Source organism: Thamnophis sirtalis, unplaced genomic scaffold (genome assembly GCF_051295495.1).
Source record: "Thamnophis sirtalis isolate CommonGarterSnake01/CBP01778 unplaced genomic scaffold, rThaSir2_p1.2 scaffold_4, whole genome shotgun sequence".
NCBI lineage: Eukaryota > Metazoa > Chordata > Lepidosauria > Squamata > Natricidae > Thamnophis > Thamnophis sirtalis.
Genome location: NW_028261384.1, coordinates 103,043,700 through 103,068,242, shown reverse-complemented (window position 1 = coordinate 103,068,242; position 24,543 = coordinate 103,043,700). Strand labels below are relative to the sequence as shown.

The window sequence follows — 24,543 nt, the reverse complement described above, 5'->3', positions numbered from 1 at the left end:
CAACATTCCACATACAACTATTTTTTAAAATCTCTTTAGGTCCAAAAGATACACTTTGACTTCAGAATTATTACAGAAATAATCCGACGATGATTCAGGCATGATCAATTTACCCCAAACAGTCTTAAGATTTTCCAGGAATCTTATACCTTCGCTCCCCAAATTCCTAACTAAGGATGGTCATTTGGACTGTAATTTTTGATTTTCATTAAATGTCCCCCTTATCTCCTCGTTCCATCTCCCCGTGATGTCATCCCGTTTGGTTGATGCCACACTCTCCTCTAAGTTATACTGCGACAGAACTTTATTCCCTTCGGGAACTCCCCCTTTCCCGGGGATGGCCTTCTTGCCTATCAAGACACTTCCTTAATGACGGATCTTGGGATCCCGAGAGGTGGCATGCAAAGAAGAGACTTCTTAGGGGTTTTAAAATGAAATTTTAAGGGGCAGGCCAGGGGGGGGGGGAGCTTAGACAGGCTTGGGGGGGGGGAGTCTGCAAGGGTACAGGCCAGAGCTAACTAATGGGCACGGGTTGGGAGTGCTGGGAAGGGTTGGGATTCCGGGGGAGACATTAAGCCATTGCATTGGGGGGTTCACCATCTCTACTGTTTATGGGAGAGGCAGATATGGTGGGGGCCGAGGGCCAAATTATGTTCAGGGAATGCGGGTTTGCTGTTTAAGAGCGATTGCATGTTCCGACCCTCATCACCCTTCTGACACCCCTGGGTGCTCAGGATTACAGGATCCTGGTCTCTGGCTGGTGTCGCTTAATGCCAGGTCTGTGGTACATAAGGCTTCCATCATTTACGACCTCATACAAGAGGGTAGAGGAGACCTGGCATGCATTACGGAGACCTGGTTGGGCCATGAGGGGGGTGTTCCCCTTAGTGAATTATGCCCACCAGGCTTCCGGGCGTTTCACCAGCCGAGAGCCCAGGGCAGGGGCGGGGTGGTGGCGTGGCAGTGGTTATTAGGGAAAGACTCGGACCTCAGGAGGTCATGTGCCTCAGATAGGCGGGTGTGAGGCCCTTTTTGTGAAATGGGGTCTTGGAGTTCAGGTAGGCCTTTTTGTTATGTACCTGTCTTCCTGCTATGTTTCATCCGCCCTGCCAGAGCTGCTGGATGTGTTAGCTGGATTGGCGGTTGATTTCCCCAGGCTTATGATCCTGGGGGATTTCAATCTGCCTTCCATTGGCGAGACATCCGAGTCAGCTCGGGAGTTCATGGCTTCCATGACGGCTATGGACCTAACTCAGTTAATTCAAGACCCCACCCATAATGGGGGACACACTCTCGACCTGATTTTTGTCTCTGGGCAGTGGATAATGATCTAGATTTAGGGGATATTTCTATCCAACCCTTGTCATGGTCGAATCATTTCCTCATCAGGCTTGACTTCCATACTGCTACCCCTCACCGCAGGGAGGTGGAACCGACTAGATGGTTCCGCCCCAGGCGCCTGATGGACCCTGAAAGATTCCTGATGGAGCTTGGGACTTTTCCTGAATCCCTTGCTCACAACTCAACCGAAGCCCTAGTGGAAGCCTGGGATAGAGCGGCCACTGGGGCTTTGGATCATGTTGTGCCTTTGCGGCCTCTGACCTGGTGTCGATCCCGGGTAGCTCCCTGGTTTACCGAGGAGCTCCGGGAGATGAAACGGCGGAAAAGATGCCTAGAGAGTGGTTGGAGGGCTAGTTGGTCTGAATCTGATCAAACACTAGTAAGAATTTATATTAAATCCTACTTAGTGGCAATAAAAGCGGCAAAACGGCAACATTTTTCCGCTCTTATCACGTTCGCAGATAACTGCCCAGCCACCCTGTTTAGGGTGACCTGCTCCTTACTTAACCAAGGAACTGGGAAAGACCCCTTGCAGGATAGGGCTGAAGAATTTGTTCAGTATCTGCAGGATAAAATCACTCAGATCCAGACAGGCTTGGACTCTGACTGGGTAGATTTGGGCGAGTCAACGGGGATGAATCCTGTGGAGACTATCTGGGATGAGTTTGACCCTGTGACCCCTGAGGGCATGGACAGGATTATGGGGAGACTCAGTGCTGCCACTTGTGTGCTAGACCCGTGTCCCTCTTGGTTAGTCTCAGCTTCCCGGGAGGTGACACGAGGCTGGCTCCAGGCGATTACCAACGCTTCGTTGAGAGAGGGATTCTTGCCCACCGCCTTGAAGGAGGCGGTGGGGGGGCCCCTCCTTAAGAAGCCTTCCCTGGACCCAGCTTCTTTAGCCAATTATCATCCGGTCTCCAACCTTCGCTTTATAGTGAAGGTTGTCGAGAGTGCGGTAGCACATCAGCTTCCCCAATACCTGGATGAAGCTGTCTACCTGGATCCATTTCAGTCGGGTTTCAGGCCCAGACACAGCATGGAGACGGCATTGGTCGCGTTGGTCGATGATCTGTGGCGGGCCCAGGACAGGGGCTGCTTCTCTGTCCTGGTCCTATTAGACCTCTTAGCGGCTTTTGATACCATCGACCATGGTATCCTACTGCGACGACTTGGGGGTTTGGGAGTGGGAGGGCACCGTTTTACGGTGGTTCTCCTCCTACCTGTCGGATCGTTCGCAGTTTGTGTTGACTGGAGGGCAGGGATCGACCCCAAGGCGCGTCATTTATGGGGTGCCCCAGGGGTTGGTTCTCTCACCCCTCCTGTTCAACATATATATGAAACCACTGGGTGAGATCATCCGTGGTTTGGGGGTACAGTATCATCAATATGCTGATGATACTCAACTTTTCATCTCTACCCCAAACCACCCAAACGATGCCCTCGACGTGATGTCCCGATGCCTGGAGGCTGTGCGGATCTAGATGGGGAGGAACAGGCTCAAGCTCAATCCCTCCAAGACTGAGTGGCTGTGGTTTATGTCATCCCGATTTGTGCATCTTGTTCCATCTTTGATAATAGGGGGAGAAATTTTAGCCCCCTCAGAGAGGACCCACAATCTGGGCGTCCTCCTGGATACGCGGCTTAGTTTAGAAGAACACCTGATGGCCGTGACCAGGGGGGCCTTTTACCAGGTTTGCCTGGTACGTCAGTTGCGCCCCTTCCTGAATTGGGATGCTCTGTGCACAGTCACTCATGCCCTCTTCCTTTCTCGCCTGGACTACTGTAATGCTTTCTATATGGGGCTGCTCTTGAAGAGCACCTGGAGGCTTCAACTGGTCCAGAATGCGGCTGTGCGGGGTATCATGGGGGCACTTAGGTGCTCCCATGTTGCACCCCTTTTAGGCGGCCTGCACTGGTTGCCGGTTGTCTTCCGGGTGCAATTCAAGGTAGTAATTATGATCTTTAAAATGCTCCATGGCTTAGGCCCAGGATACCTACAAGACCATCTACTGCCACCAGTAGCCTCCCACCGTCCAGTGCGATCCCACAGAGTTGGCCTATTCAGGGTGCCGTCGGCCAGACAGTGTCGGCTAGCAACTCCCAGGGGGACAGCCTTCTCTGTGGGAGCGCCCTGGAGATTTAAATAATTCCTGACTCCGGTCCTTCCAACGCACCCTAAAAAGTTGGCTTTTCCAGCAAGCCAGCCTGGCCTGAACAAAACAAAATAAATTATTGATTATTGTTAATTTTAATTGAATTTTTTAAAAAAAACGTTATTGTTAATCTTAATTGGGTTTGTTTTTTGGATATTCTATTTAATTTTTTTTAACTTTTGTAATATGTGTTCTTTTAATGTTGTACGCCGCCCTGAGTCCTTGGGAGAAGGGCGGCATATAAATCCAATAAACCAAACCAATAAAACACACTGGAACATGCCGGACTGGACATGTTTCTCTCAGCTCAATATTGAAACCAAGGATTCTAATGATGCCTTGGCGTGCATCTTACGAGGCCTCTAAATTCAAACTCACTGTCCTAATGTCCTTTGGTCCTCTGGATCCTTGTCAAGGAATACCATGATATCCAGCAAACTCTGCACATACCTGATGGAAGGAAGAAGCAAGGAGGAGGAGGAGGGAGGGAGGGAGAGAGAGAGAGAGAGAGAGAGAGAGAGAGAGAGAGAGGTCTTAGTAATAGCAATAACACTTAGACTTATATACCACTTCATAGTGCTTTACAGCTTCTCTAAACAGTTTACAGAGTCAGCATATTGTCCTCAACAGTTTGGGAACTAATTTTACCCACCTTGGAAGGATGGAAGGCTGAGTCAACCTTGAGCCTGATGAGATTTGAACAGCCAAATTAGCAGGCAGCCAGCAGGCAGCAGAAGTAACTTGCAGTACTGCACTCTAACCACTGCTACCATGCAATAATGTGCCACCATTATTATTTATTATTTAAATAATAAATCTTATTCATTATACAAGAACTACATGTTTTTTATTTTGATTCTGTTAGGGCATAATCGGTAACAGATAAGCAGTGCATCATTTAAAACAAAACTATTACATTGATTCACTTGTCCAAAGATAGTTTAGTAAAATACATGAGCAAAAGGCTATAGTTCTACAACCTTTGTATCTTTGCCAAAGTAAGACCTTTGGCATACTTCTACTTCTAAATATGGACAGTACTTGACTTACAATTATTCATTTAGTGACTGTTTGAAATTAAAATGTCACTGAAAAAAGTGGCTTACCAGTCTTCATACTTATAATCATTGCAGAATTATGTGATCAAAATTCAGATGTTTGGCAACTGGCATGTATTTTTGATGGTTGCAGCATCTTGAGGTCATATGATTGCCATCTGTGACCCTCCCAACTAACTTCTAATGAACAAAGTCATTGGAAGTTTGCTTAGCAACCACATGATTCACTTAAAAACTGCAGTGATTCACTTTACAACCATGGCAAAAAAGGTCATAAAATGTTTTAAAATATATTTTTATTATTTTTATATTTAAAACAATGCAGTATCACGAAGTCGAAGTGACCATACATTCACATTATATACAGCTAGTCTCAACCATTAACAATTAACCTACTTAATACATTGTCTATCCTTCTGTCCAATCACAATATATACAGTTCCTTCCAGTCATAAAATCTGTTCGACTTCAAAATATTCTGATTCCCCTTTATTTTTAAGTTCAAGAGTGAGCCTATTTGCTTCCACACAGGCCAACACTTTTCTAATTATATCTAGCTCTAATGGTTTATTTTTTCCCCCAATATTGTGCATAAGTTATGTGTGCCGCAGTTAGTACATGTATCGATAAAGTGTACAGGAAGAAGGAAGGGAAAGGAGAGGAGGAAGGAAGAAAGTAGAGAAGGGAGGGAGGAAGAAAAGAAAGGGAAAATAAGATGGTGTTACAACAGGAGGAAGGGATGGTAAACAAAGCAACCCAAACTGTATATTATATGAAATAATAAATGTATAAGAATGATAAATGTTAAAACACCTGTAACCAAACGACATGCTGTACGTGATGATGGGTTTTTGTGTGTGTGTGTGTGTGTGTTTGTTTTTTTGTTTTTTTATTGTTGTGTGTGTTGTCTATGTAATAAAAATAATTTTTTTTTAAAAAAAGATGCAGATTGCAGATATCAGATTAAAGGCCTGACACTGAAATCTGCAGGTATCAAGATAAAGTGTATCTTTCTTAAATCCCTCTGATATTATACCTAGGATAAAAAGTTCTGGTTTAAACAAGATTTGGTCTCCCACCATTTGTTCTAACCATGATTGAATCATTTTCCAATATTTTTTTTTGCCTCATTGCACGTCCACCACATATAATAAAAAGTGCCTGGTGTTTTTTTACACTTCCCAACAATTTTGGGCCAGATTTTTAACATTTTGGAGAGCGGTGCTGGGGGGAGATGCCATCTATAGAACATTTTATAAAGATTTTCTTTATACGCCGTAGCTATTGCTAGTTTCTGATTAAGTATCCAAAGTTTTTCCCACTTAGCCAATTCCACATTATAATTGAAATTTTTCACCCAGGCGACGATAGTTTCTTCCTCCTCTAGCTTATATTCCAACAAAAATCTATACAACACTTTGATCAGCCTGTTTTCTGTCTGTATCAAAAGTTTATCTAATATTGTGTAATCTTTGGCAATACCTTCCTTCTTCCTATCCTGTGCAAACCTTGATTGTATCAGTAAGTAGGACCACCATTCTACTCGTAGCCCTTGTGATGCCAATTCTAATCTAGTTTTGATCTCCCTCTGTCTGTACAATAACTCTTTATATATAATTATATTTTAATTAAATTTGGGTGTATGTATGCTTCCATCATAGATAGCCAAATGGTTGTTTTGGTATAGTGGTCGTGTTCAATGTTCCCTTTAAGGTGCACGGCTGCGCAGCCGCGCACGTGGCAAGAAAACACTGTGCAGTAGTTTCCAACTGCCGCACAGTGATTTCTAATGTCACAGGCTCTGGAAGCTGAGGGGCCTCAGATTTTCTGTCCTGTTTAGGGTTAGCACGGGCGCAGGGGGTTGGTGATGGTGGCGGGAGCTTACGCGGCACGGCCGGTCTCCTAGGACACCCTAGGCATTGGCTGTGCCGCTCAAGCTACCATCAGTCGCCCTGTTTTCAGCAAAACAAGCGCGGGGAGGTCCTTTGCAGGCGGCTAGAACTGGCCGCTCGCAAAGGACATCCCCGGACTTGTTTTGATGAGCACGGGGCGACTGACGGTAGTTTGTGCCAGCTGCGCCCGCTCAAACTACCATCAGTCGCCCCATGTTCAGCAAAGCAAGCCCAGGGAGGTCCTTTGTGGGCGGCCAGTCCTAGCTGCTTGCACCTGATGCTGAAGCTGAAGTGAAGCTCCAAAGCCCCCGCCACCACCAGAATATCTGCTACTGCCTCCTCTTCCTCCAACAGCACTGCCGGATTTGCCGCCAGGTGCTGCTGCTGAGGTGAAGCTGCCAAAGCTCTCTCTGGCAGCCCTGCCCATGGCAGTGGCACCTCTCCCTCCGCTCAAAGTACCTTAGCTGGGCCCCATGTTACCCCTACCCCCTCCTCCTCCGCTGTGCTTTTGAGGAGCCATGATGCCTTTTTTTTCCTGCGGGGCGGGAGCTGGACAGCAGGTACGGACCGACCATGGGAGGGGAAAAGGGCGCTGGAGCGCTGGCAAAGGTGAGGTGGCGAGGAAGAACCCGATGGTGGCGCCATCAGGGAGCCAGTAGGAAGGTGGCGGAGGGGGTGGAAGCAGAAAAAAAGGCCTCATGGCTTCTCAAAAGCACAACGGTGGAGGAGGCAGGGGTAACGCGGTGCCCAGCTCAGGGGCTCCGAGCGGAGGGGGCGGCGCCACCGCCACTACCGGTGGGGGCGCCAGCGGGAGCTTTGGCAGCTTCGCCGGGCAGCAAATGCGATGATGCTGTTGGAGGAGGAAGAGGAGGCCGCAGCAGTTATTCTGGTGGCGATGGGGGCTCGTCGGCATCTTCAGCGGCAGCCCTGCCCCCGGTGAAAAAAACGAAGATGGAGCAGATCCAGGCTGATGACAATGCCACAGCTGCCAGGTCCGGACGGAGGTAGCCAGAGCCGGGGCAAAGCGAAAGAGCAACATGACTGGAGGAGGAATTCTGGGAGCTGAAGTCCACAAGTCTTAAAGCTGTCAGGTTTGAACACCCCTGGGGTTTTTTTCTAAAAGGTTAGGGGTGCAAGGGTCTTGTAACTTGACAGCTTTCAGACTTGTGTGCTTTAAATGCCAGAGTTTCTGAGCCAACATTTTAGTTGCTAAGCAGGAGCATTGTTAAGTAATACTGATATTATATAACACTTTTAATTAAGCAGGTACCTTGAATAAACATAACTTTGAGTTTCAAATAATACTGATTTCATTGTTGTCTTAGGTGACATCTGTGAAAAAAATTCAGATATTCAGGCATGAAAATGTGCCGCTCTAACACTATACTTTTCTGCTCACACTGAAAAAAAATTAGATGGAACATTGGTCGTGTTTAATTTTGTTCCATATTAATAACAGGGACTGCCTGATGCAATGTACTGAAATATTTGTGTGCAGATCCTTTTTCATACCATGCCATCCTACTTGGAGGTCAAAAAGGTCATAAAATGTTATGTTATGTGATTCACAATGAAATTCAAGCTTAGCAATGAAAATATTGGTCCCGATTGTATCATAAATTAAGGACTATCAGTAGATGTGCTGCTGGTTGATTAATCTGCATGTGCGTAAAATATGCCTTCCATATATGCTTGGTATAATTTCCCTCATGTCAATCAGGAAAGTAAAAGTTATCCAGTTGGAAGTTGCAATATAAAATAGCAGTTGCACAAAAAAGGCAGTTTTCTTTCTACTTTGATGAAGCATGTATATGTGTGTTTCAATGAGAACCATCTTAGGCATAGCATTTTTTTGTGCATAAATGCTTAAAAAGAGCGTGTCTTTGAAGAACTATCATTCAATACAAGTTCTTGTTTTAAAAGTAATTACCTGAGATCTTAGTAAAACATCAATTAGATCTTAAAATAAAAACTGAAACAAAAAGCAACTGTATGTAATCCCCAAAAAGGCAGAACCATATTAAACAACGTAGAAAACAGCAAGAAGGATTGCTGAAAATGGGAAGAAAGGAAGAAAATAGGATATTCTTAAGATTTTTTTTGTGTACTTTTAGCAGACTAATTATCTTGAGATACATTCTGGACAACACCTTATCTCTTCTATCTACAAAGCCTTTGGTGGATATAATAAATCATCAACAACAAGAACAAAAGTAAAGTTAAAGAGGGAGACTGAGGGGCTAATTATGGCTGTACAAGCCCTAAGGACAAATGTATACAAAGCCAGAATTGAGAAGACAGCAACAGGCAGTAAGTGACACCTATGCAAAGAAGCTGAACAAACAGTGAATCACCTGGTAAGCTGCAAGAAGATTGCACAAACTGGCTACAAGCAGTGGCATGACTAAGTAGCAACAATGGTGCATTGGAAGACCTGCAAGAAATATCATTTGTCTGTAAGCAAGTACTGGTGGGACCATAAAATAGAGAAAGTCATAAAAAATGAAGAAGTTAAATTGCTCTGGGACTTCAGAATCCAGACAGATATGCACCTGCCACATAACACCTCAGGCTTAACAGTTGCTGATAAGAAAGACAAAATAGTCTGAATAGTGGATGTGGCAATGCCTGGAGACAGCAGAATAGAAGAGAAGAACTGGAGAGGATAACAAAATATAAAGACCTACAAATAGAATAACTATGGCAAAGGCAAGCAAGGGTAGTACTAATAGTTATAGGTACCTTGGATGCAGTCCCAAAATAACTAGAACACCACTTGAACACCATAGGCATTGACAAATTTGACATCTGTCAATTATAGAAGGGAGCTTTACTTGAAACTACTTCCATCCTGTGATGATATGTAACACCATCAAACATCCACATTTGCCTATACCAGGTCTTTGGTAATGCCAAAGCCCAGACTGAACATCTGGCTGACTGTGTGATTAATAATAATAGTAATAGTTGATTATTATTTGGTTAATCTTTGGTGAGATTCACAGCCTTTGGGGCTGGTTGGTAGCTCAACAGCTCGAGTTCTAACCAAGGAACTGTTAAGGTAATGTCGAAGGATATAAGCTGTTCCAAGAAGGGTGGTTTTTTGTAGAGTCAGAATGTTCAAGTCAGGTAAATTTAGAATTTTCAAATAGGGGAGTAGCCCTTTAGGTATTGCTCCAAGGGCTCCAATGACAATCAGAACAACACACGATTTCTTTTTCCACAGTCGCTCAACTTCAATTTGCAAGTCCCGGTACTTTGTGATTTTTTTCGTGCTGTTTATCTTCAATTCGTGAATCCCCAGGTATTGCAATTATATTATTATTGTTGTTGTTCTTGTTGTTATTCCCTATTGACAATTATTTTGAAGAAGGTGAACTGTGGATATGAACTTGCAAAGAAAGGATTGAAAATTGCACATTTGGTGTACATGGATGATTTGAAGCTGTTTGGTAAAACAAAAGCTGAACTGAATTCATTAATTCAGAAAAATAAATTGAGCCAAGACATTGGCATGCAGTTTGGAATTGATAAATGTGCAACAATGGCAATCAAAGCACGCAAGGTCATAGAAGCTGATGGAATAATCATCTTCTATGACTTTGAATGAAGAAATGATAAAGGCAATAAAGCCAGAAGAAGGTTACAAGTACTTGGGGATTTTAGAGGCCTTTGACTTAATGCATAATAAAGTCAATGAATCAACTTCAGCCAAGTACATTCGAAGAATTCGCAAGATATTAAAGTCCAAATTGAGTGGAGGAAACATCACAAAAGCAATAAATACCTGGGCTATACCTGTGATTCGATACTCTGCAGGAATAATTGACTGGACCCAGATGGAGTTGGACAATTTGGACAGAAAAACAAGGAAGCTTATGACAATGAATCATGCCTTGCATCCTAAAAGTGATGTTATTTTGGCAGCTCAAGAACAAGCCTTAGCCGCAAATGGCATGAAGGCAAAAATTCAACATGTTACCACCAACAGCAAATACCGCCTCTGTAATGAGAAAGATGAGACAATCAACCATTTGATCAATGGGTGCAGCAAAATTTCACAAACTGACTACCTACAATGCCATGACCGAGTTGCTAAAATCATTCACTGGAAACTGTGTCAGAAGTTTGGATTTGAATACAGCAAAAACCACTGGGAACATCAGGTTGAGAAAGTTCTAGAGAATGAGAAAGTCAAGATCTTGTGGGATTTCAGAATTCAGACTGACAGGCACTTGGCCCACAACACATCTGATATAACAATAGTTGAAAGGAAAAAAGTTAGGTTCATTGACATTGCAATACCTAGTGATGCGCGAATTGAAGATAAACAGCAAGAAAAAAACACCAAGTACAGGGACTAGCAAATTGAAGTTGAGTGACTGGAAAAAGAAATTGTGTGTTGTCCCTATTGTGATTGGAGCCCTTGGAGCAATACCTAAAGGGCTACCTCGCTATTTGGAAATTCTATATTTATCGGACTTAAAACATTCTAATTCTACAAAAAACCACTCTGCTTGGAACAGCTTATATCCTCTGACATTACCTTAACAGTTCCTACGTCCTTAGTTAGGACTCAAGCTGTTGAGGTACTAGCTAGCCCCAAAGGCTGTGAATCTCACCAATGATTAACCAAATAATTATAATAATAATGAAAAATATGGCATAAATCAGACGTAGTGGTTCTAGTTATCAGCACACTGGATACCATGGCAAAAATACTTGGACGGTATTTAGAAAATCTGCATATTGACAAAATTTCCATCTGTCATTTGCAAAAGACCACATTACTCTATGTGCATAGATACTGCAACTACCAGTATTCATTGCAATATCTTAAGTTCTTGGGAAGAAAGTCTGTATGAAACCCAACACCAGCTGAAGAATTTGCAGCTGTGACTTCACATTGTGAAGAGATAAAAAATAAAGTTCATTTGACAATTATACAGTCTTACAAAATGAAACAATTTTTTATCTATGAGAGAATATTTTAGCAAAAATGAGATTAGGATTCAGTCCTCTATCTTCTTACATATTAACAGTGACTCCATTTCTCCAAGTATTTCTAAATAATTAAATATGCATATATAATATTAAACATTATTTATTTGCTCTAGCTTTGGTGGCTCTTTCCAATTCGAGAGATAATTAACTTGGATTTAATTTTATGGAGCACATATAATGACAACAATTGCAATTATGCAAACACTGGTTTACAGGCAGCCCAAACAATGTTAAGTGGGAAGTATCAAAATGGTATAAAAATGCAGAAATAATCACTGACATTAAAAAAATATTTTGAAGAAGGTTTGATAGATCCAAATCATGGTCACATATTGCATCCAGAATCAGAGACAATATAAAGCTCACTTGCTATAGAACCTAAGTAGAAGGAAAGTAGCACTATCCTGCATCCTATGTTAAGATTTCCAGAGGCATCTGGCTTGTTCCTGTAATAATGAAATGCTAGATTAGATCAGCATGATGTTCTCAAATGAGGTTCTTATCAGCAGGTTTGCGGAAACCCAAATTTGTAAAAATCCAAAACAGGAGCAAAACAAACAAACAAACAACCCAGCAACTGTTTTGTCACCTCTGTGGATACTATCTGCATGCTGAATACTTATTAGAAATACCCACACATACATAGAAAGAAAACTAGGAGAGGGGGAAAATAAAATGGAATGTCCTAGAAGAGGAGATCAGCTGGTGGAACTGGAAGAGGAATATATACAATAGAGCTACATTTTGTTGCAAATCCTTTTTAATCTTGAGCAGACATTGCGGATGTAAGCTATGCACTGTATATTCCAATTTGTTGATCCCAGTTAAAACTCTGCAGATAGAATATCAATATATCAGGGATAAGCTAGATTGAATTTTAATGGAAAGATGCTTCAGTATTATATCATTTTCCTCTTGCAATGGATTAGTCCATTATGCAAGCCCTATTTCTCCTACTGTGCAGGCTCAATTTATTCACAATCTGTTCCTGGTTGAGGAGATTTCTTCCTTTTTGAAATTATCAGCATAAGCCAAGATAAAGGTTCATTTGTTATTTTTAAATTTCAAGTATAGGCAAGGGATCAGCCTTGCCTTCCTTAAATCCTTTTGAAAGCAACATTAGATTTGGTTTTTCATTTTGCATCCCGGAAGCTTGTTTTTGTCTGCAGTTTGCACACAATCCTCTCCTTTCCAGTTTGAATGAATTGGACTTTTCCCTGTAAATTTCTTCTCCTGAGTTCCATAATAAGAAAGCATGTATTAGTTGTCATGTCTGTAGCTGCTTCTATACTTAAGAGAATTCTGACAGAAATATGTTGCACAAGAAGGCTGGAGGTTTCCTTAAACTTTTCTTAATATATCTGGGAATCCCTTGAACTGTATTTGTCGTATTGGACTTTATTATGTGTCCTATGTTTGATCCTCAAAATCTATTCGTGTTTCTTATAGTAGATAGTTCCATGGTTACGCAGTTCAGATCTATTGCTTTAGTCTCACACTAAAATAAGTAATTTTTATTGCTGTACTTTAAACTTCTAGTTCAGTGGTTCTCAACCTTCCCAATGCCACGACCCTTTAATACAGTTCCTCATGTTGTGGTGACCCCCAACCATAAAATTATTTTTGTTGCTACTTCATAACTGTAATTTTGCTACTGTTATGAATCATAATGTAAATATCTGATATGCAGGATGTATTTTCATTATTACAAACAGAACATAATTAAAGCATAGTGATTAATCTACCAATCTTGGTTTGGGAGAAGATCAGCCAGTCTGGGATTTTCCATGATAAAACGACTTCCCTGCCTGCCTCCAGCAGCAGTTCGTGGTTTACATGAGTTTCACTTTATTAAGTTTACTTTTTTTACATTCCGTTTCCCCCCATTGTTTTTTTTCTTTCTTTCTTTCCATTCCTCCCTCCTTCCCTTTCTTTCCATTCCTCCCATCTTTTTCTTTCTTTCTTTCCATTCCTCCCTCCATTTTCTTCTTTATTTCTTTCCATTCCTCCCTCCCTCCCACTCTTTCTCTTTCTTTCTTTCTTTCTTTCTTTCTTTCTTTCTTTCTTTCTTTCTTTCTTTCTTTCGAATTGTTACAATCAGGCATGGTATCACATATTGGTTAATTCGTGCGAGCAATCGATTTAACACAGATTAAGAAGTTGCCCTTTAAATGGGATTTTAAACAGAGGCTTAAGCTACATCGAACTGTGCTTCTGTCCTGAGTGGAATTCCTCAGGATGGAAGAAATAGGTGGGCGGGGCCTGTCCTCCCCTCCAACCTCTCCTGCCAGCCCTTCCTGGGGGGGCCAAAAATCCTCCGAGCTCAGTTTAGCCCGCAGGACAGGACCGGGGCTGGCAAAGGCAGCGTCTAGGCCTAAGGCGGTTTGAATCCCGGCATGCACCTGCCTGGGCGAGAGCCTGTCCCGTCAGCTGAAGCGGTGGCCTGATTGCCCCGCCGGTCTCCTGCTCTCTGGACGCCTTTGATCCCCTGTGCAGGCGGCTGGGCTGAAGCAGCACCGCTGACTGCACTCGCTTTGGACATCCATCAGAGCCGAGGCTGATCTGCCACCCAGAAGAACTTGTCTCTCTCCCCCTTCAGCGCCTCGGTCTTTTCCTAGCGTGGAGACCGGGCGGGGTAGCGTCTGGGTTGCGCCCAGAGCAGGAAGGAGGTTGCTTCACCACCCGGCACTCTTCATGAACCTGCTGCTTCAGGACGTGCTCCTGAGCATGGGCGACACCGGTAGAGGTGGATGGCCTTAGGCGACCCTTGTGAAAGGGTCGTTCGATCCCCAAAGGGGTCATGACCCACAGGTTGAGAACCGCTGTTCTATATATAGCAGGTATCTATCCAACTATGATATCTTGTTAAACCCTACAGTTCAGTTACCTAGCACTGAAGATGTTACCTAGTTGGGTAATGAAACATCTGCAAGAAAATAAACAAGCTAAGAGAACACGAAGGACTTTATATAGTTCAACTTTGAGCTACAAATATTCTCTTCTATTGGTAGAGTTCAGTTATTTTCTTTTATCTTTGGAAAGATAAGCATACACTGAGATCCAAAAATTCTAAGGTGATTTAATTTTTTTTGCTAAACTATAGTTTATAATATTATTTTCCTCCTGAAAATAATAATATTATTTTCCTCCTGAAATGGATTAGCCCATTATACAAGCCTTATTTCTCTTACAGTGTAGAATAATTTTTTTCACACTGTTCCTGGTTGAAGAGATTTCTTCCTTTTTAAAATTAGCGTAAACCATGATAAAGGTTCATTTGTTTCAGTTTTAATTTTAAGGGATCAGTGTTGCCTTCATTAAATACCTATGCCTTTCTAATTTATAAGGAATGCTTTTTATGACTTTAACACATATCTCATTTTGAAGGTAGTTAACTGCTAAAATCTTCTCATCAGGACTATTGGCTAATGAAGCTCTGCATATGTGTTAAGGGGAAATATTTATTTATTTCCTTCCTTCCTTTCCATTTTCTTATAGTATAAAGGGCATAGATATCTCATGAATAATCTAATTTTTCATTAAATAATAAGACATCTGTACATATAAAATTCTATTCCATTATCAGAATATAAAACCTGTAATTTTCTTCCAAATTTATTTTTTTAATTAAGCCATACATTGTATGACTTTCTGAATATTTCATCCTAATTCCTTATCAGAAATAAACAGCAAAAGCACAATGCTTTAGTAAAGAAAAAATATAAAAAGCCCATTTCCTCTGTTTGACTTTAACAGGAAGAGAATAAAGTTCAGTGTGGATTTTCTGACTCTTGTGTTGCTATTGTGTTGTATTTCTAGCTTTCAGCACAGTTTGTACTCTGTGATTCCTGAGGACACTTATATAAATGCGTAGAACTGGATTGGTATATTTGCATTTTGGAAATATTTAATTTTACGGGGACTACCTGTAAAAAAAGTTTTTGTTTTCTTTTTACATGATATGCTTGTATCCCTTTGTCTTAATACTTGTTATTCTTTTTATTTATTGTGCAGTCCACATGAGAAGTGGAATAGCACAATTGATTCATATGTAATTAAATTTAAATAATGTAGCTGGTCCTCAATATATCTTTAATGACTTTTCTTGTGCCACATTAACAATATGTATTGTGATTCATCCATTGAAGGGAGGTATTTGAAAGCATTCTATGATTTTGATGCAAAGATTACCTATACAGTACTGGAAAACATCTGGGTGTTCAAGACTACAAGGCCAATAATTATGATCCACCGTGCCTTTAGATGATGGCTGCTATGAGGAAGTCTTGCCATGCAACTGCAGGCTGCAAAGGATTAGCAAGCAAAGCTTTCCCACAGGAAAACAAAAACCAGCTCAGAGTTGGGATCAAGGGCAACTCGGGCGAAATAAGAATTAACTTGGCTCTTAGTTCCTTATGTGCCTTTTGATACTTCTCTCCAGCACCTGCTTGTTTCCCTGGCAACCGCAATGGGATGTGGACAAAAAGAACAGGGAAATTCAGAGAGAAACAAACAAGCTCTCCCATGTTACTTTCCCAAAGTAGGCCAAAGGTCATGCTGGCATCTTAAAGGGCCACATCCTATTTCTTTTACCTCCTCACTGCTAATGTAGAACTCCAGTAAGAGAGATTCATTCAAAACAACAGTTCCTCTTAGCAAAACCAAGGAAAAAATGAAGAGAGAGGATGGGTAGAGAAAGAGGAAGAAAAGGCATTTAAGGCTTCCAACATCCTCTTCCCACTATTTATTTATAAACTTTCTATAGAGACGCATCTATTGTTCAATGTTTGGAGGTGGTATCTTTTAAGCATTGATCATCAGCCATTGTTAACTGCATGTTGCCTGGATGGGGCTGAAATTGGTGGAAGATGCTGGATAACCCCAACTAGAGCAATAGACACAAACATGGTGCTCCTAAGAAATTGAAATTTCCAGCCATTCTTGTTTATTATTGTTTACCAAGACAGCCAGGGGATTTATGTAGGATCTATGAAAGGGTGGCTCACTGACATATGAGATCTTTATTAAACTCAGCCAATAATTTTTCTTTAGCAATTCTGCTTAAGAAAAACGATCACTCTATGCATCGGAAGTTTATGCACAGTATAGATTTGGGGAGAGAGGATTGGAGACTCCTCTGAAATTTTTCAAACACAGGATCATTTTCACAAATGGGCTGTCCCAGAGAGATTTGCTATTTCACAAAATGGCTATCATGGTCACCGTAACTAATCTCAAAATGTCGGACGTTGCTCACTGCTGTACTTTCCTTACACACACAACTTCTTTTCTTTGAGGGGAGGGAAATGATAGATTGGACAAAGCTCTTTCTATAAATAGTTTTCAGATAGCCATAAGACTCAGAAGAATTCCAGTAAATTTAGTCAATGCTAATAGTTGGTGTTTTCCTCTGGGCAATGCCAGTTTTCAATCTTTTTTCCAAAATTAAAATTACCTAAAAATAAAAATAGAAGAATAGGTAACCTGTGCTCCATTGAGTAAAATCTGTCCACCAGGATCATTTTACCTGTCCCTGCTTTACAGAGTTACAGGATTTTTCTGGCTGGGTGTGATGCAAAGGGGCCACTTGCAATTCCTTGTAAGCTGAAGGAACAAGGTGGGAAAACTATTGTGAGGAGAGAGGCTGATTCTTTATATATTCCTTTCCTTTTTCTTTACTATAGTTTTAGTTTTCTTCCTTTTCTGCAGTATTTCTATTTCACTTTTTTCTACACCTTCTATTCTTTCTTTTTCTTCTTCTTTTTTTAGTTTATATTCATTTTCACTATTGTAATTACAGTAATATATAATTAAAATACTATTAAAAAAAGAAAAGAATGAGAAAAAAAGGCAGGAACCCACCAACTCTGCACCAGCTGAACAGAGGGAGTACTTAGTACACGGTCAGGGAGAAGGTTGATTTCTTTCATAATATTGGCCAGTCGGACAGGAAGCTCTTGGCGAAGGAATATGAAGGAGGTCTTCTCACAGGCATTGCTGGATCCTAAGCAAAAAAGAAACAAAAAGGCACACAGAGCCATTAATAATTCTGCATTATTCAGCTAATGTGTCCCTTTTTTGAGATTTCAAAAGTATTATGCACTACTGTAATTTCCCATGTGATGCATGAAATATGATGATAATGATTCAGGTAGTAGCCTTCTGAAATTTAGCGCCTGTAATAATTATGGGTTGAGATAACAATTTGTTGCAACTATTTAAATACATTTGAAGAACAAAATGTATGTTCACATTATCTTTGTGTATCTGGTATTTATGAACAAACTATGAGAGTAACTTTACCAGGAGGAGGATGAGATAGTTTTAAAAAAATAAGGGGACTACACTGAGATTCAAATATTATTTTTATTTATTAGATTATAATTTAACTTTTCTCCAAGAATTAAAGGCTTAGATGAGGATTTCCATTTATTTTATCTTCATAGTAACATTGTGAGTAGCTTGGGCTGATTAATTTGTCCAAAGTCACGGTTCCACCACAAAACCGCGGTAGACTAAAGCGCGTGTGACTAAAGCGCGGTGACAAAACCGCACCGTCAAAACCGCGCAACAGCGCGCCGACAGAAGCGCGCTGTAACATAACCCTAAAAATAACCCTAAACCTAACCCTAACCCTACCCCTAAACCTAACCTTAAGTTAAATTGCGCTTCTGTCGGCGCGCTGTTGTCGGTGCGCTGTTGTCGGTGCGCTTTTGACATCGCGGTTTTAGCGCCGCGGTGTTGTTGGCACGCTTTTGACATTCGCGGTTATGTCGTGCCACGCAAAGTCACAAGTGAGATTTTGGGGCAGAGAATGGATCAAATCCTGTTTCTCCTCAACACATCAATCATTACAGCACATTAGTTCTTACACTGGATTTCAGGAATGCAAGTTTTATATCTAAAGCACTTCCCTTCTATGGCTGCTACAAAGTCCATATATTTTCCATGCTTCACCAACAGCTTCATGGCTGAGATTTTTAGTATCTGGTTTGTGTCATCTCCAAGGATGGAATATCCATGAGACGTTTTCAAAATTATTCCTTACTTCACCCTTGTATTCATAGTTTCACAGTTAATACTAATGGGAAAAGGCCATATTTAGGCTAAGTCATTTCACAGTTTTATAATTCAAGATTTCCAAGTATGTAAGAGAAGAGACATATGTTTTCACTTTTGTAGTATGCAGCCAATGTAAGAGAATTACATTTTATCTTTATTTTTAAATAACTATTGTATTTGTAATAATAATCATGGTATGCTCTCAATGTAGTATTTTAATAATGAAAGAACTTTTATACAATTTTAAACAATATGTTAAACAATGTTTTCCTTTATGTCTTTTATTTGTTCAAACAAATGTGTGGAATCAGATCACAGTCTATTCAGGTCTGAGGTTTATATGTTTAAGCCTTCTAATTCAAATACTGAAAAAACAACATGGATGGTTAATCTCCAATTTCAATGCAAGCAACCTTTTTGTAAGGGTATAGAATAGCTTCCTGCCAGCTGGCATCTTTCCAAAAACTTGCTCTATTTCTCTCCAATTGCCTTAAAATGATGGAACTCATAGTCCAGCATTTCTGGACGAGACTGCCCAAAAAGAAAAAATATCTGAGCAGGGATAAGGAGGCATACAGATTCAAGAACTAATCACTTGCACCTGTAAGGACTCAAACATGAAAACAAGATTAATTTACAAGCTAAACAAACCCAACCAGTTTATTTTACAAAGGTCTTAAGCTTTTAGAAAATCAAAAGCAGGGGGAAATAATCCAGTTTATCCCACAGAAAGTAAAAAAAAAAAAAAACAACCAACAAGATTATTTTCAAGGAGGTCAGAATTGTGGGGAATGCTGTGCCTTCTTTGTACACTAACCAGGCTTTTGCAAGTACTACTCTCATTAATTATTGCATCAACAGCTCCTATCTTCATCAGGCAGCAAGGCCATCCTGGCTGAAGAAAAGATGGGGTGTAGATCCAACATTTCTAAAAGTTTGGGCAAGGCTGATCTGTAAAAACAAGGCACAGTACTTCACAATTACTTTTCAAGCTAGCAGGTAAGCAACTCATCTTGTTTTCTTGAATATTCAAAATTTATTAATCAAAAATATAAAAGAAAATAATATGAAAACAAGTGAGGAAAAAGAGAAGGACAAAGTGTAGGACAAAGGGAAAAAAGAAAGAAAAAGTGTTGACTCCTTTTTGTGCAGTAGAATAAAATAATAGAGTCAAAACTCAACTTTTTACTTTTATATTTATTATTTATTTATTTATTTATTAAATATATTTATATGCCACCCAATCCTGAAGGACTCCGGGCAGCTTACAAAAGATATAAGAAAAAACACATCACAATAAAGAAAACAATTTAAAATATAATAATATAAACTAACCAAACCTATCTAATCTGAAAAACTCAACATTTCATTTTTTCCCCACCTCAAGCACAAGATCCAAAAGCTGTTTTCAAGTAGAAACAGGGTAAGTTATGTTATTTTCTTTAATCAGAACAGTCAATTTGGCCATCCCTGCTAACTCCATCAACTTTTGCAGCCATTCATCTTTTGTAGGGATCACGGAATCCTTCCATTTTTGTGCATAATCTTGCTGCCGTCAATATATATAACATCAATGTCCTGTTCCTCCCCCAAATCTAGCAACTCATCTTGTTTTGAAGAGACTATTCACCGTTGAGCCAGCACAGAAATGCACATATATATCAGCAGAGAATGACTACTAGACACAGAAAGACATGATCAGCAACAGAACATAAGTTGAGAGGTTTATAATTGTATAGGCAAATGAAACAAATATGAGGCAACTGCTGAGTTGTCCCTACTAAGTTTCTATCTGACCCCTCTAATAAAGAGATCCGATCCCTTTAAAAGCCACATATGATATGCAACTGACAACTAGAAAAAATGATCACATAGGTAATGGAATATTGGGTGAGAGTTCACCCACTCCACGTCCTGTTGCATAATTTCACCATTCAGATTCCATAAGTTCTTTATTTAGCAACACTGCACGGAAAAGTATCAAACACATTCACCACAGTTCACATAGAGCAGTGCAGGAAAATCAAAGAGAACATAGTATGGGGGTGGAGTATTAGAGGAGGGCCTTAATCTCTCTGACACTGAGATCCTCCAATCAGCACTTGTTGTCCTTCAGATGCTTCAAAGGGCACTGAAAAACTCCCTCCGCCCAACTTGGCAGCTGAGACACAATTTTATTGAGCAGAATCTTCCTTTGCTTCTCCCCTTCATAAATTCAATCTTCTACGCTCTCATTCCTTAATCTTAAAATCCCTACTTTTTGCCATTCAAGAACTAGAGGATCTTAATTCATTTTAATTACATTTTAATATGAACAATTGCAGTGTTTTGGCAATAGTAACTGAGGAGTTAGTTTCTGAATAGAGACTTTCTGAATAGAGACAGCATACATAGTGACACATTTGGGAAATGTTGAGAAATATTCTTAGCAAGGGTCACACTGGCTGGAAATATTAAAAGCTGAATTTCACACATCTAGAGAGTTCTCAGACAGTATAATATGGTGTAAATGTTACAATCCACCCTCAAGCACTAGGTGACTTTTAGCCAATTATTATCTCTAAGCCCAACCTAACTTCCAGGTTGGTTGTGGGGGAAAACAGAAGGAAAAAAGTGCTATAAAATATGAATGCAACATGAAATGTTTCAGGGGAGGGAGGGTTATATACCTCTCTCAAATTCCCAGTTGCTCTGATCAATCAGTTAAGAATGGGGGTTACTGAGAGCTGTAATTTAGCAACATTTGGAGAACCAAACTTTCCCATTCCTGATGTTATTTCAAACTCTAGTTAATTCCTATAGTATTAAGCATTTATAGTAATAGAAGCAGAACCATTGAGTTTATAATCAACTATTCAGGAGCATGAAGCTTAAAGCAACAATTCCTTAAACCACATAAACTTACTACATAGAAATTCATTCCTCAAGATTATGCAATGATACCTATTAATTTAAACACTGCAAATATTCTTCTACAAATCTCAAAACTACACCTATGATCTCCAGGGTTGAGGAACCTGCAGTTCTCTGGAGGCTGTTAATTTATGAGTTTCTCTAACCATTTCCTGTACTGGAAGCTAACTGAAGTCCCAGGTTCTCTTTTTCCTACCTTATCTATTTTTTCATCATTTTAACTGGAGATGCCCAGAAGCAAAACTGGGGCCCTCTGTTTGCAACCTTTCTATGTGATCCAACTGCACATTGGAAATTTTCCCCCAGTGGATAAAGAAAGAAAGAAACTGAGCTGAAGAAGACCTGTCATAGATAGATATGCCATGTCTGGAAATTGAGAAACCATTTGGTACATTCATCCAGAGAAAGAGGGGGTTTAAGGTCATCATATCATACATTTAGTAATCCTGAACACACAACAGAAGAATATTGATCCAGAAACGATTTATCTCAGAAGTTGTCACTCTAAATAGCTTATGAGCATTTAAGCTTCACATCAAACTCCACGTATATTAACAAACTTCTTTCCTTTCATTATTAGCTATCTCTTATTTCTATTGCTGTTTCTCCACAGAACTACCCAATCGGTATAAAAATTTCACCCACAAAGGGTAACACATTTCATAGAACAGGCTCTACTGTTAAATTTAATGCAACAACACCAACACATTTTTATGTTCATACATATTTGGCAGTCATCCTACTCTATTCAGTGAGAAAATATGAACAGTATGATATAAGTACATAATATTTAAAGTCACAGAGATTCTTTCAGATCAATCTTGATGAATAATACTTCGATCTTGATCAAAAAATTAGAATAGAATGTCTGATCCACATGAATTAATAAAAGAGGCCATTGGTTCCCCCTTGATCATTTCCTTGTACACTGCCCAGAGTTGCTTTTGGTGAAAATTTGATAAGTAAATGGTTAATTAATTTCCAGCTCAATTGTCCCATTTTAACTTCAGGTACAGAAGCAACCACCAGCAGTAATAAAAACATAACACAGCTACATCCCTTCACTAGCTTCTTTATAACATCAGTGAACTCAGAGGGATTTGGCATACAACAAAAATGTACAGGATTGCAAGGACAAGCAACTTTGTTTGAAGGTCACCTTAATTATAAAACTCCCCAGAATTCAATGACCTGTAAGATAAAAAAGCCAATATAGCTAGTAAAAATCCTTCCAGAAGGAAGCAAGCTGTTTCAGAGCAGCCACCCAATCACCCCTCAAAGCAAAAAGATGTGCAGGGAATTTGGGAGCAGGTGTTCAGTTAGAATTTCGGGTATTGCTGGTAAAGAGAAGCCTGGTGGCTTCAGCCAACCTTCCCCCAACTTGGCCCCCTTCAAAAACCCTGGATACCGTCCCAGACCAGCATGAAACAGGCTGCTGGTGTGCAAGAGAAAGAGAGAGAAGGGAAGGGGGAGATGGTTGCACTCCACCTCCCAACATCGATGTGCAACAGCAGGGCCCCAGGGTACCATGGTTGGGGAGAATGGGACTTGTAGTCCAGCCCATTCGAAGGTGACAGGTCCAAGAAAACGGCTACGCCCCCCCCCCCCCCACTTTTCGGCTCCTACGCACCGAAGTCGAGGAATTGCTTCATGGAGAGCGGCGATGGAGAGAATTTGCTGAAGTGCTCGATATACTTGGGCGCCCCGGCGAGCGCCGACTGGCCCTTCATCAGGCATCGCAAAAGACGCATCGCGGCTCCGACAGGCCCCGGCAAACCACTTGCGGGAGAAAGATAGCGGCGCCTATTCGGAAGCCAACAGGCAGCACCTCTGCTTCTCCCGAGCCTCTCCAGCAGCCCACCGACTTCTGAAAGAGCTGCTAGACCTAGACCCCGGGACGACCCGCCCCTCCGACAGCTCTCGGCCAACCAGCTGCAGAGACCTCGCATTCCGACAGCTGCAGTCCAATCGCGGCAGAAAAACAAGACATTTTCAGCCAATAGGAAGAGAATACCACCACGTGGCAGGGAGAGGGGGGGGTTGCAAGAGTCTCGGGGATTTTGGGATGTGACCGTTTAACTTCTCGGTTCCCGCAGCTGGGCGATCTAATGACTTTAAACGGCATCTTAGCCTTGGTTTGGTTTGGCTTTGAAGTCGAACACTCTTCAAACCACCCCAGGCATGTTTGTTTTTTTGAAATATACTCTATAAATCCAATTCTTTCTTTGAGATGGTACAAAAATCTTCCTATTGTGGAACACGCAGAGACGTATTTTAAAAAGTGGAGTCCTTTTAACAGCCCAGAATCTGTTACACCACAAAATCAAAAGGCAAGTTTTGTAGTATTTAGAGTTCTTCCTTAAAAAAAGAGGGTAAACAGAGGTAAAGGGGGGGAAAAAACAGAAGAAAGGAAGATACTGTATAATCCAGATGTTATATTTTCAGAATTGGCAAATCGATTTAGTTTATTTTTTCCTAGATGCTTTCTGAAACTATTAAGTTTAAATTGTTGGTTTTAAATGCCTGGAATCTCTTTCTACATTCAGTTTTTAAGAATGAAGGTATCCCATAAATTACTACAAATAGTCCTCAACTTACAACCAATCATCTAGTGACCATTGGAAGTTTAAATGGTACTGAAAAAGTGACTTATGACCATTTTTCACACTTGTGTGATGGTTCTGAATCATGTGATCAACGTTTGTGACCTGTAAAGTCAATGGAGAAGCCAGATTCACTTTACAACTGTGCTACTAACTTAGTAACTGCTGTGATTCACTTAATAACTGTGGCAAGAAAGGTAAGGTGGGGCAAAACTCAACAACTATCTTGCTTAGCAACGAAAAAAAATGGGCTCAATTTGGGCTTTTTAAAATCGTTCATTTGACAACAAATACCTGAATAGCAAACTGAATAAGCAGGAACATAGATCCCATTTTTCTTATTGTGCTGAAGCAGGCTGGCTGTGAATGTGCACGCACATCTACACATTTTAATAGATTCTCAACACAATTGGCACTGAACATAAATTCCTGGGTTAATTAGTGTTGAGAACTTGTTTAAAAAGAACAGATTGAAATGAAAAAAAAATCATTCATATTTTAGTAATCTAATCCTGAT

The 24,543-nt window shown here is 40.7% G+C and overlaps 1 protein-coding gene and 1 pseudogene across 4 annotated transcripts in view; one reads left to right on the top strand and one right to left on the bottom strand.

Moving 5' to 3' along the window:
* PDK2 (pyruvate dehydrogenase kinase 2) overlaps positions 1 to 23,305 on the bottom strand; it is a 47,327-nt gene extending 24,022 nt beyond the window's left edge. For 2 of the 4 annotated variants that reach the window (XR_015696444.1, XR_015696443.1), the window contains exons 1-3: positions 23,054 to 23,305; positions 17,311 to 17,452; positions 3,873 to 3,944 (exon numbers count right to left, since the gene is read on the bottom strand). Coding sequence is in view for 2 of the 4 variants with exons in the window: in XM_087713626.1 (XP_087569752.1) it covers positions 3,873 to 3,944; positions 17,311 to 17,452; positions 23,054 to 23,174 (335 nt within the window). In the remaining 2 variants the exon portion in view is untranslated. The remainder of the gene's footprint in view (positions 1 to 3,872; positions 3,945 to 17,310; positions 17,453 to 23,053) is intronic. The other 2 variants (XM_087713626.1, XM_087713627.1) reach the window with 1 other exon arrangement.
* On the top strand, positions 7,018 to 11,309 carry LOC148046008 (uncharacterized; annotated as a pseudogene).
* Positions 23,306 to 24,543: the final 1,238 nt, after the last annotated feature.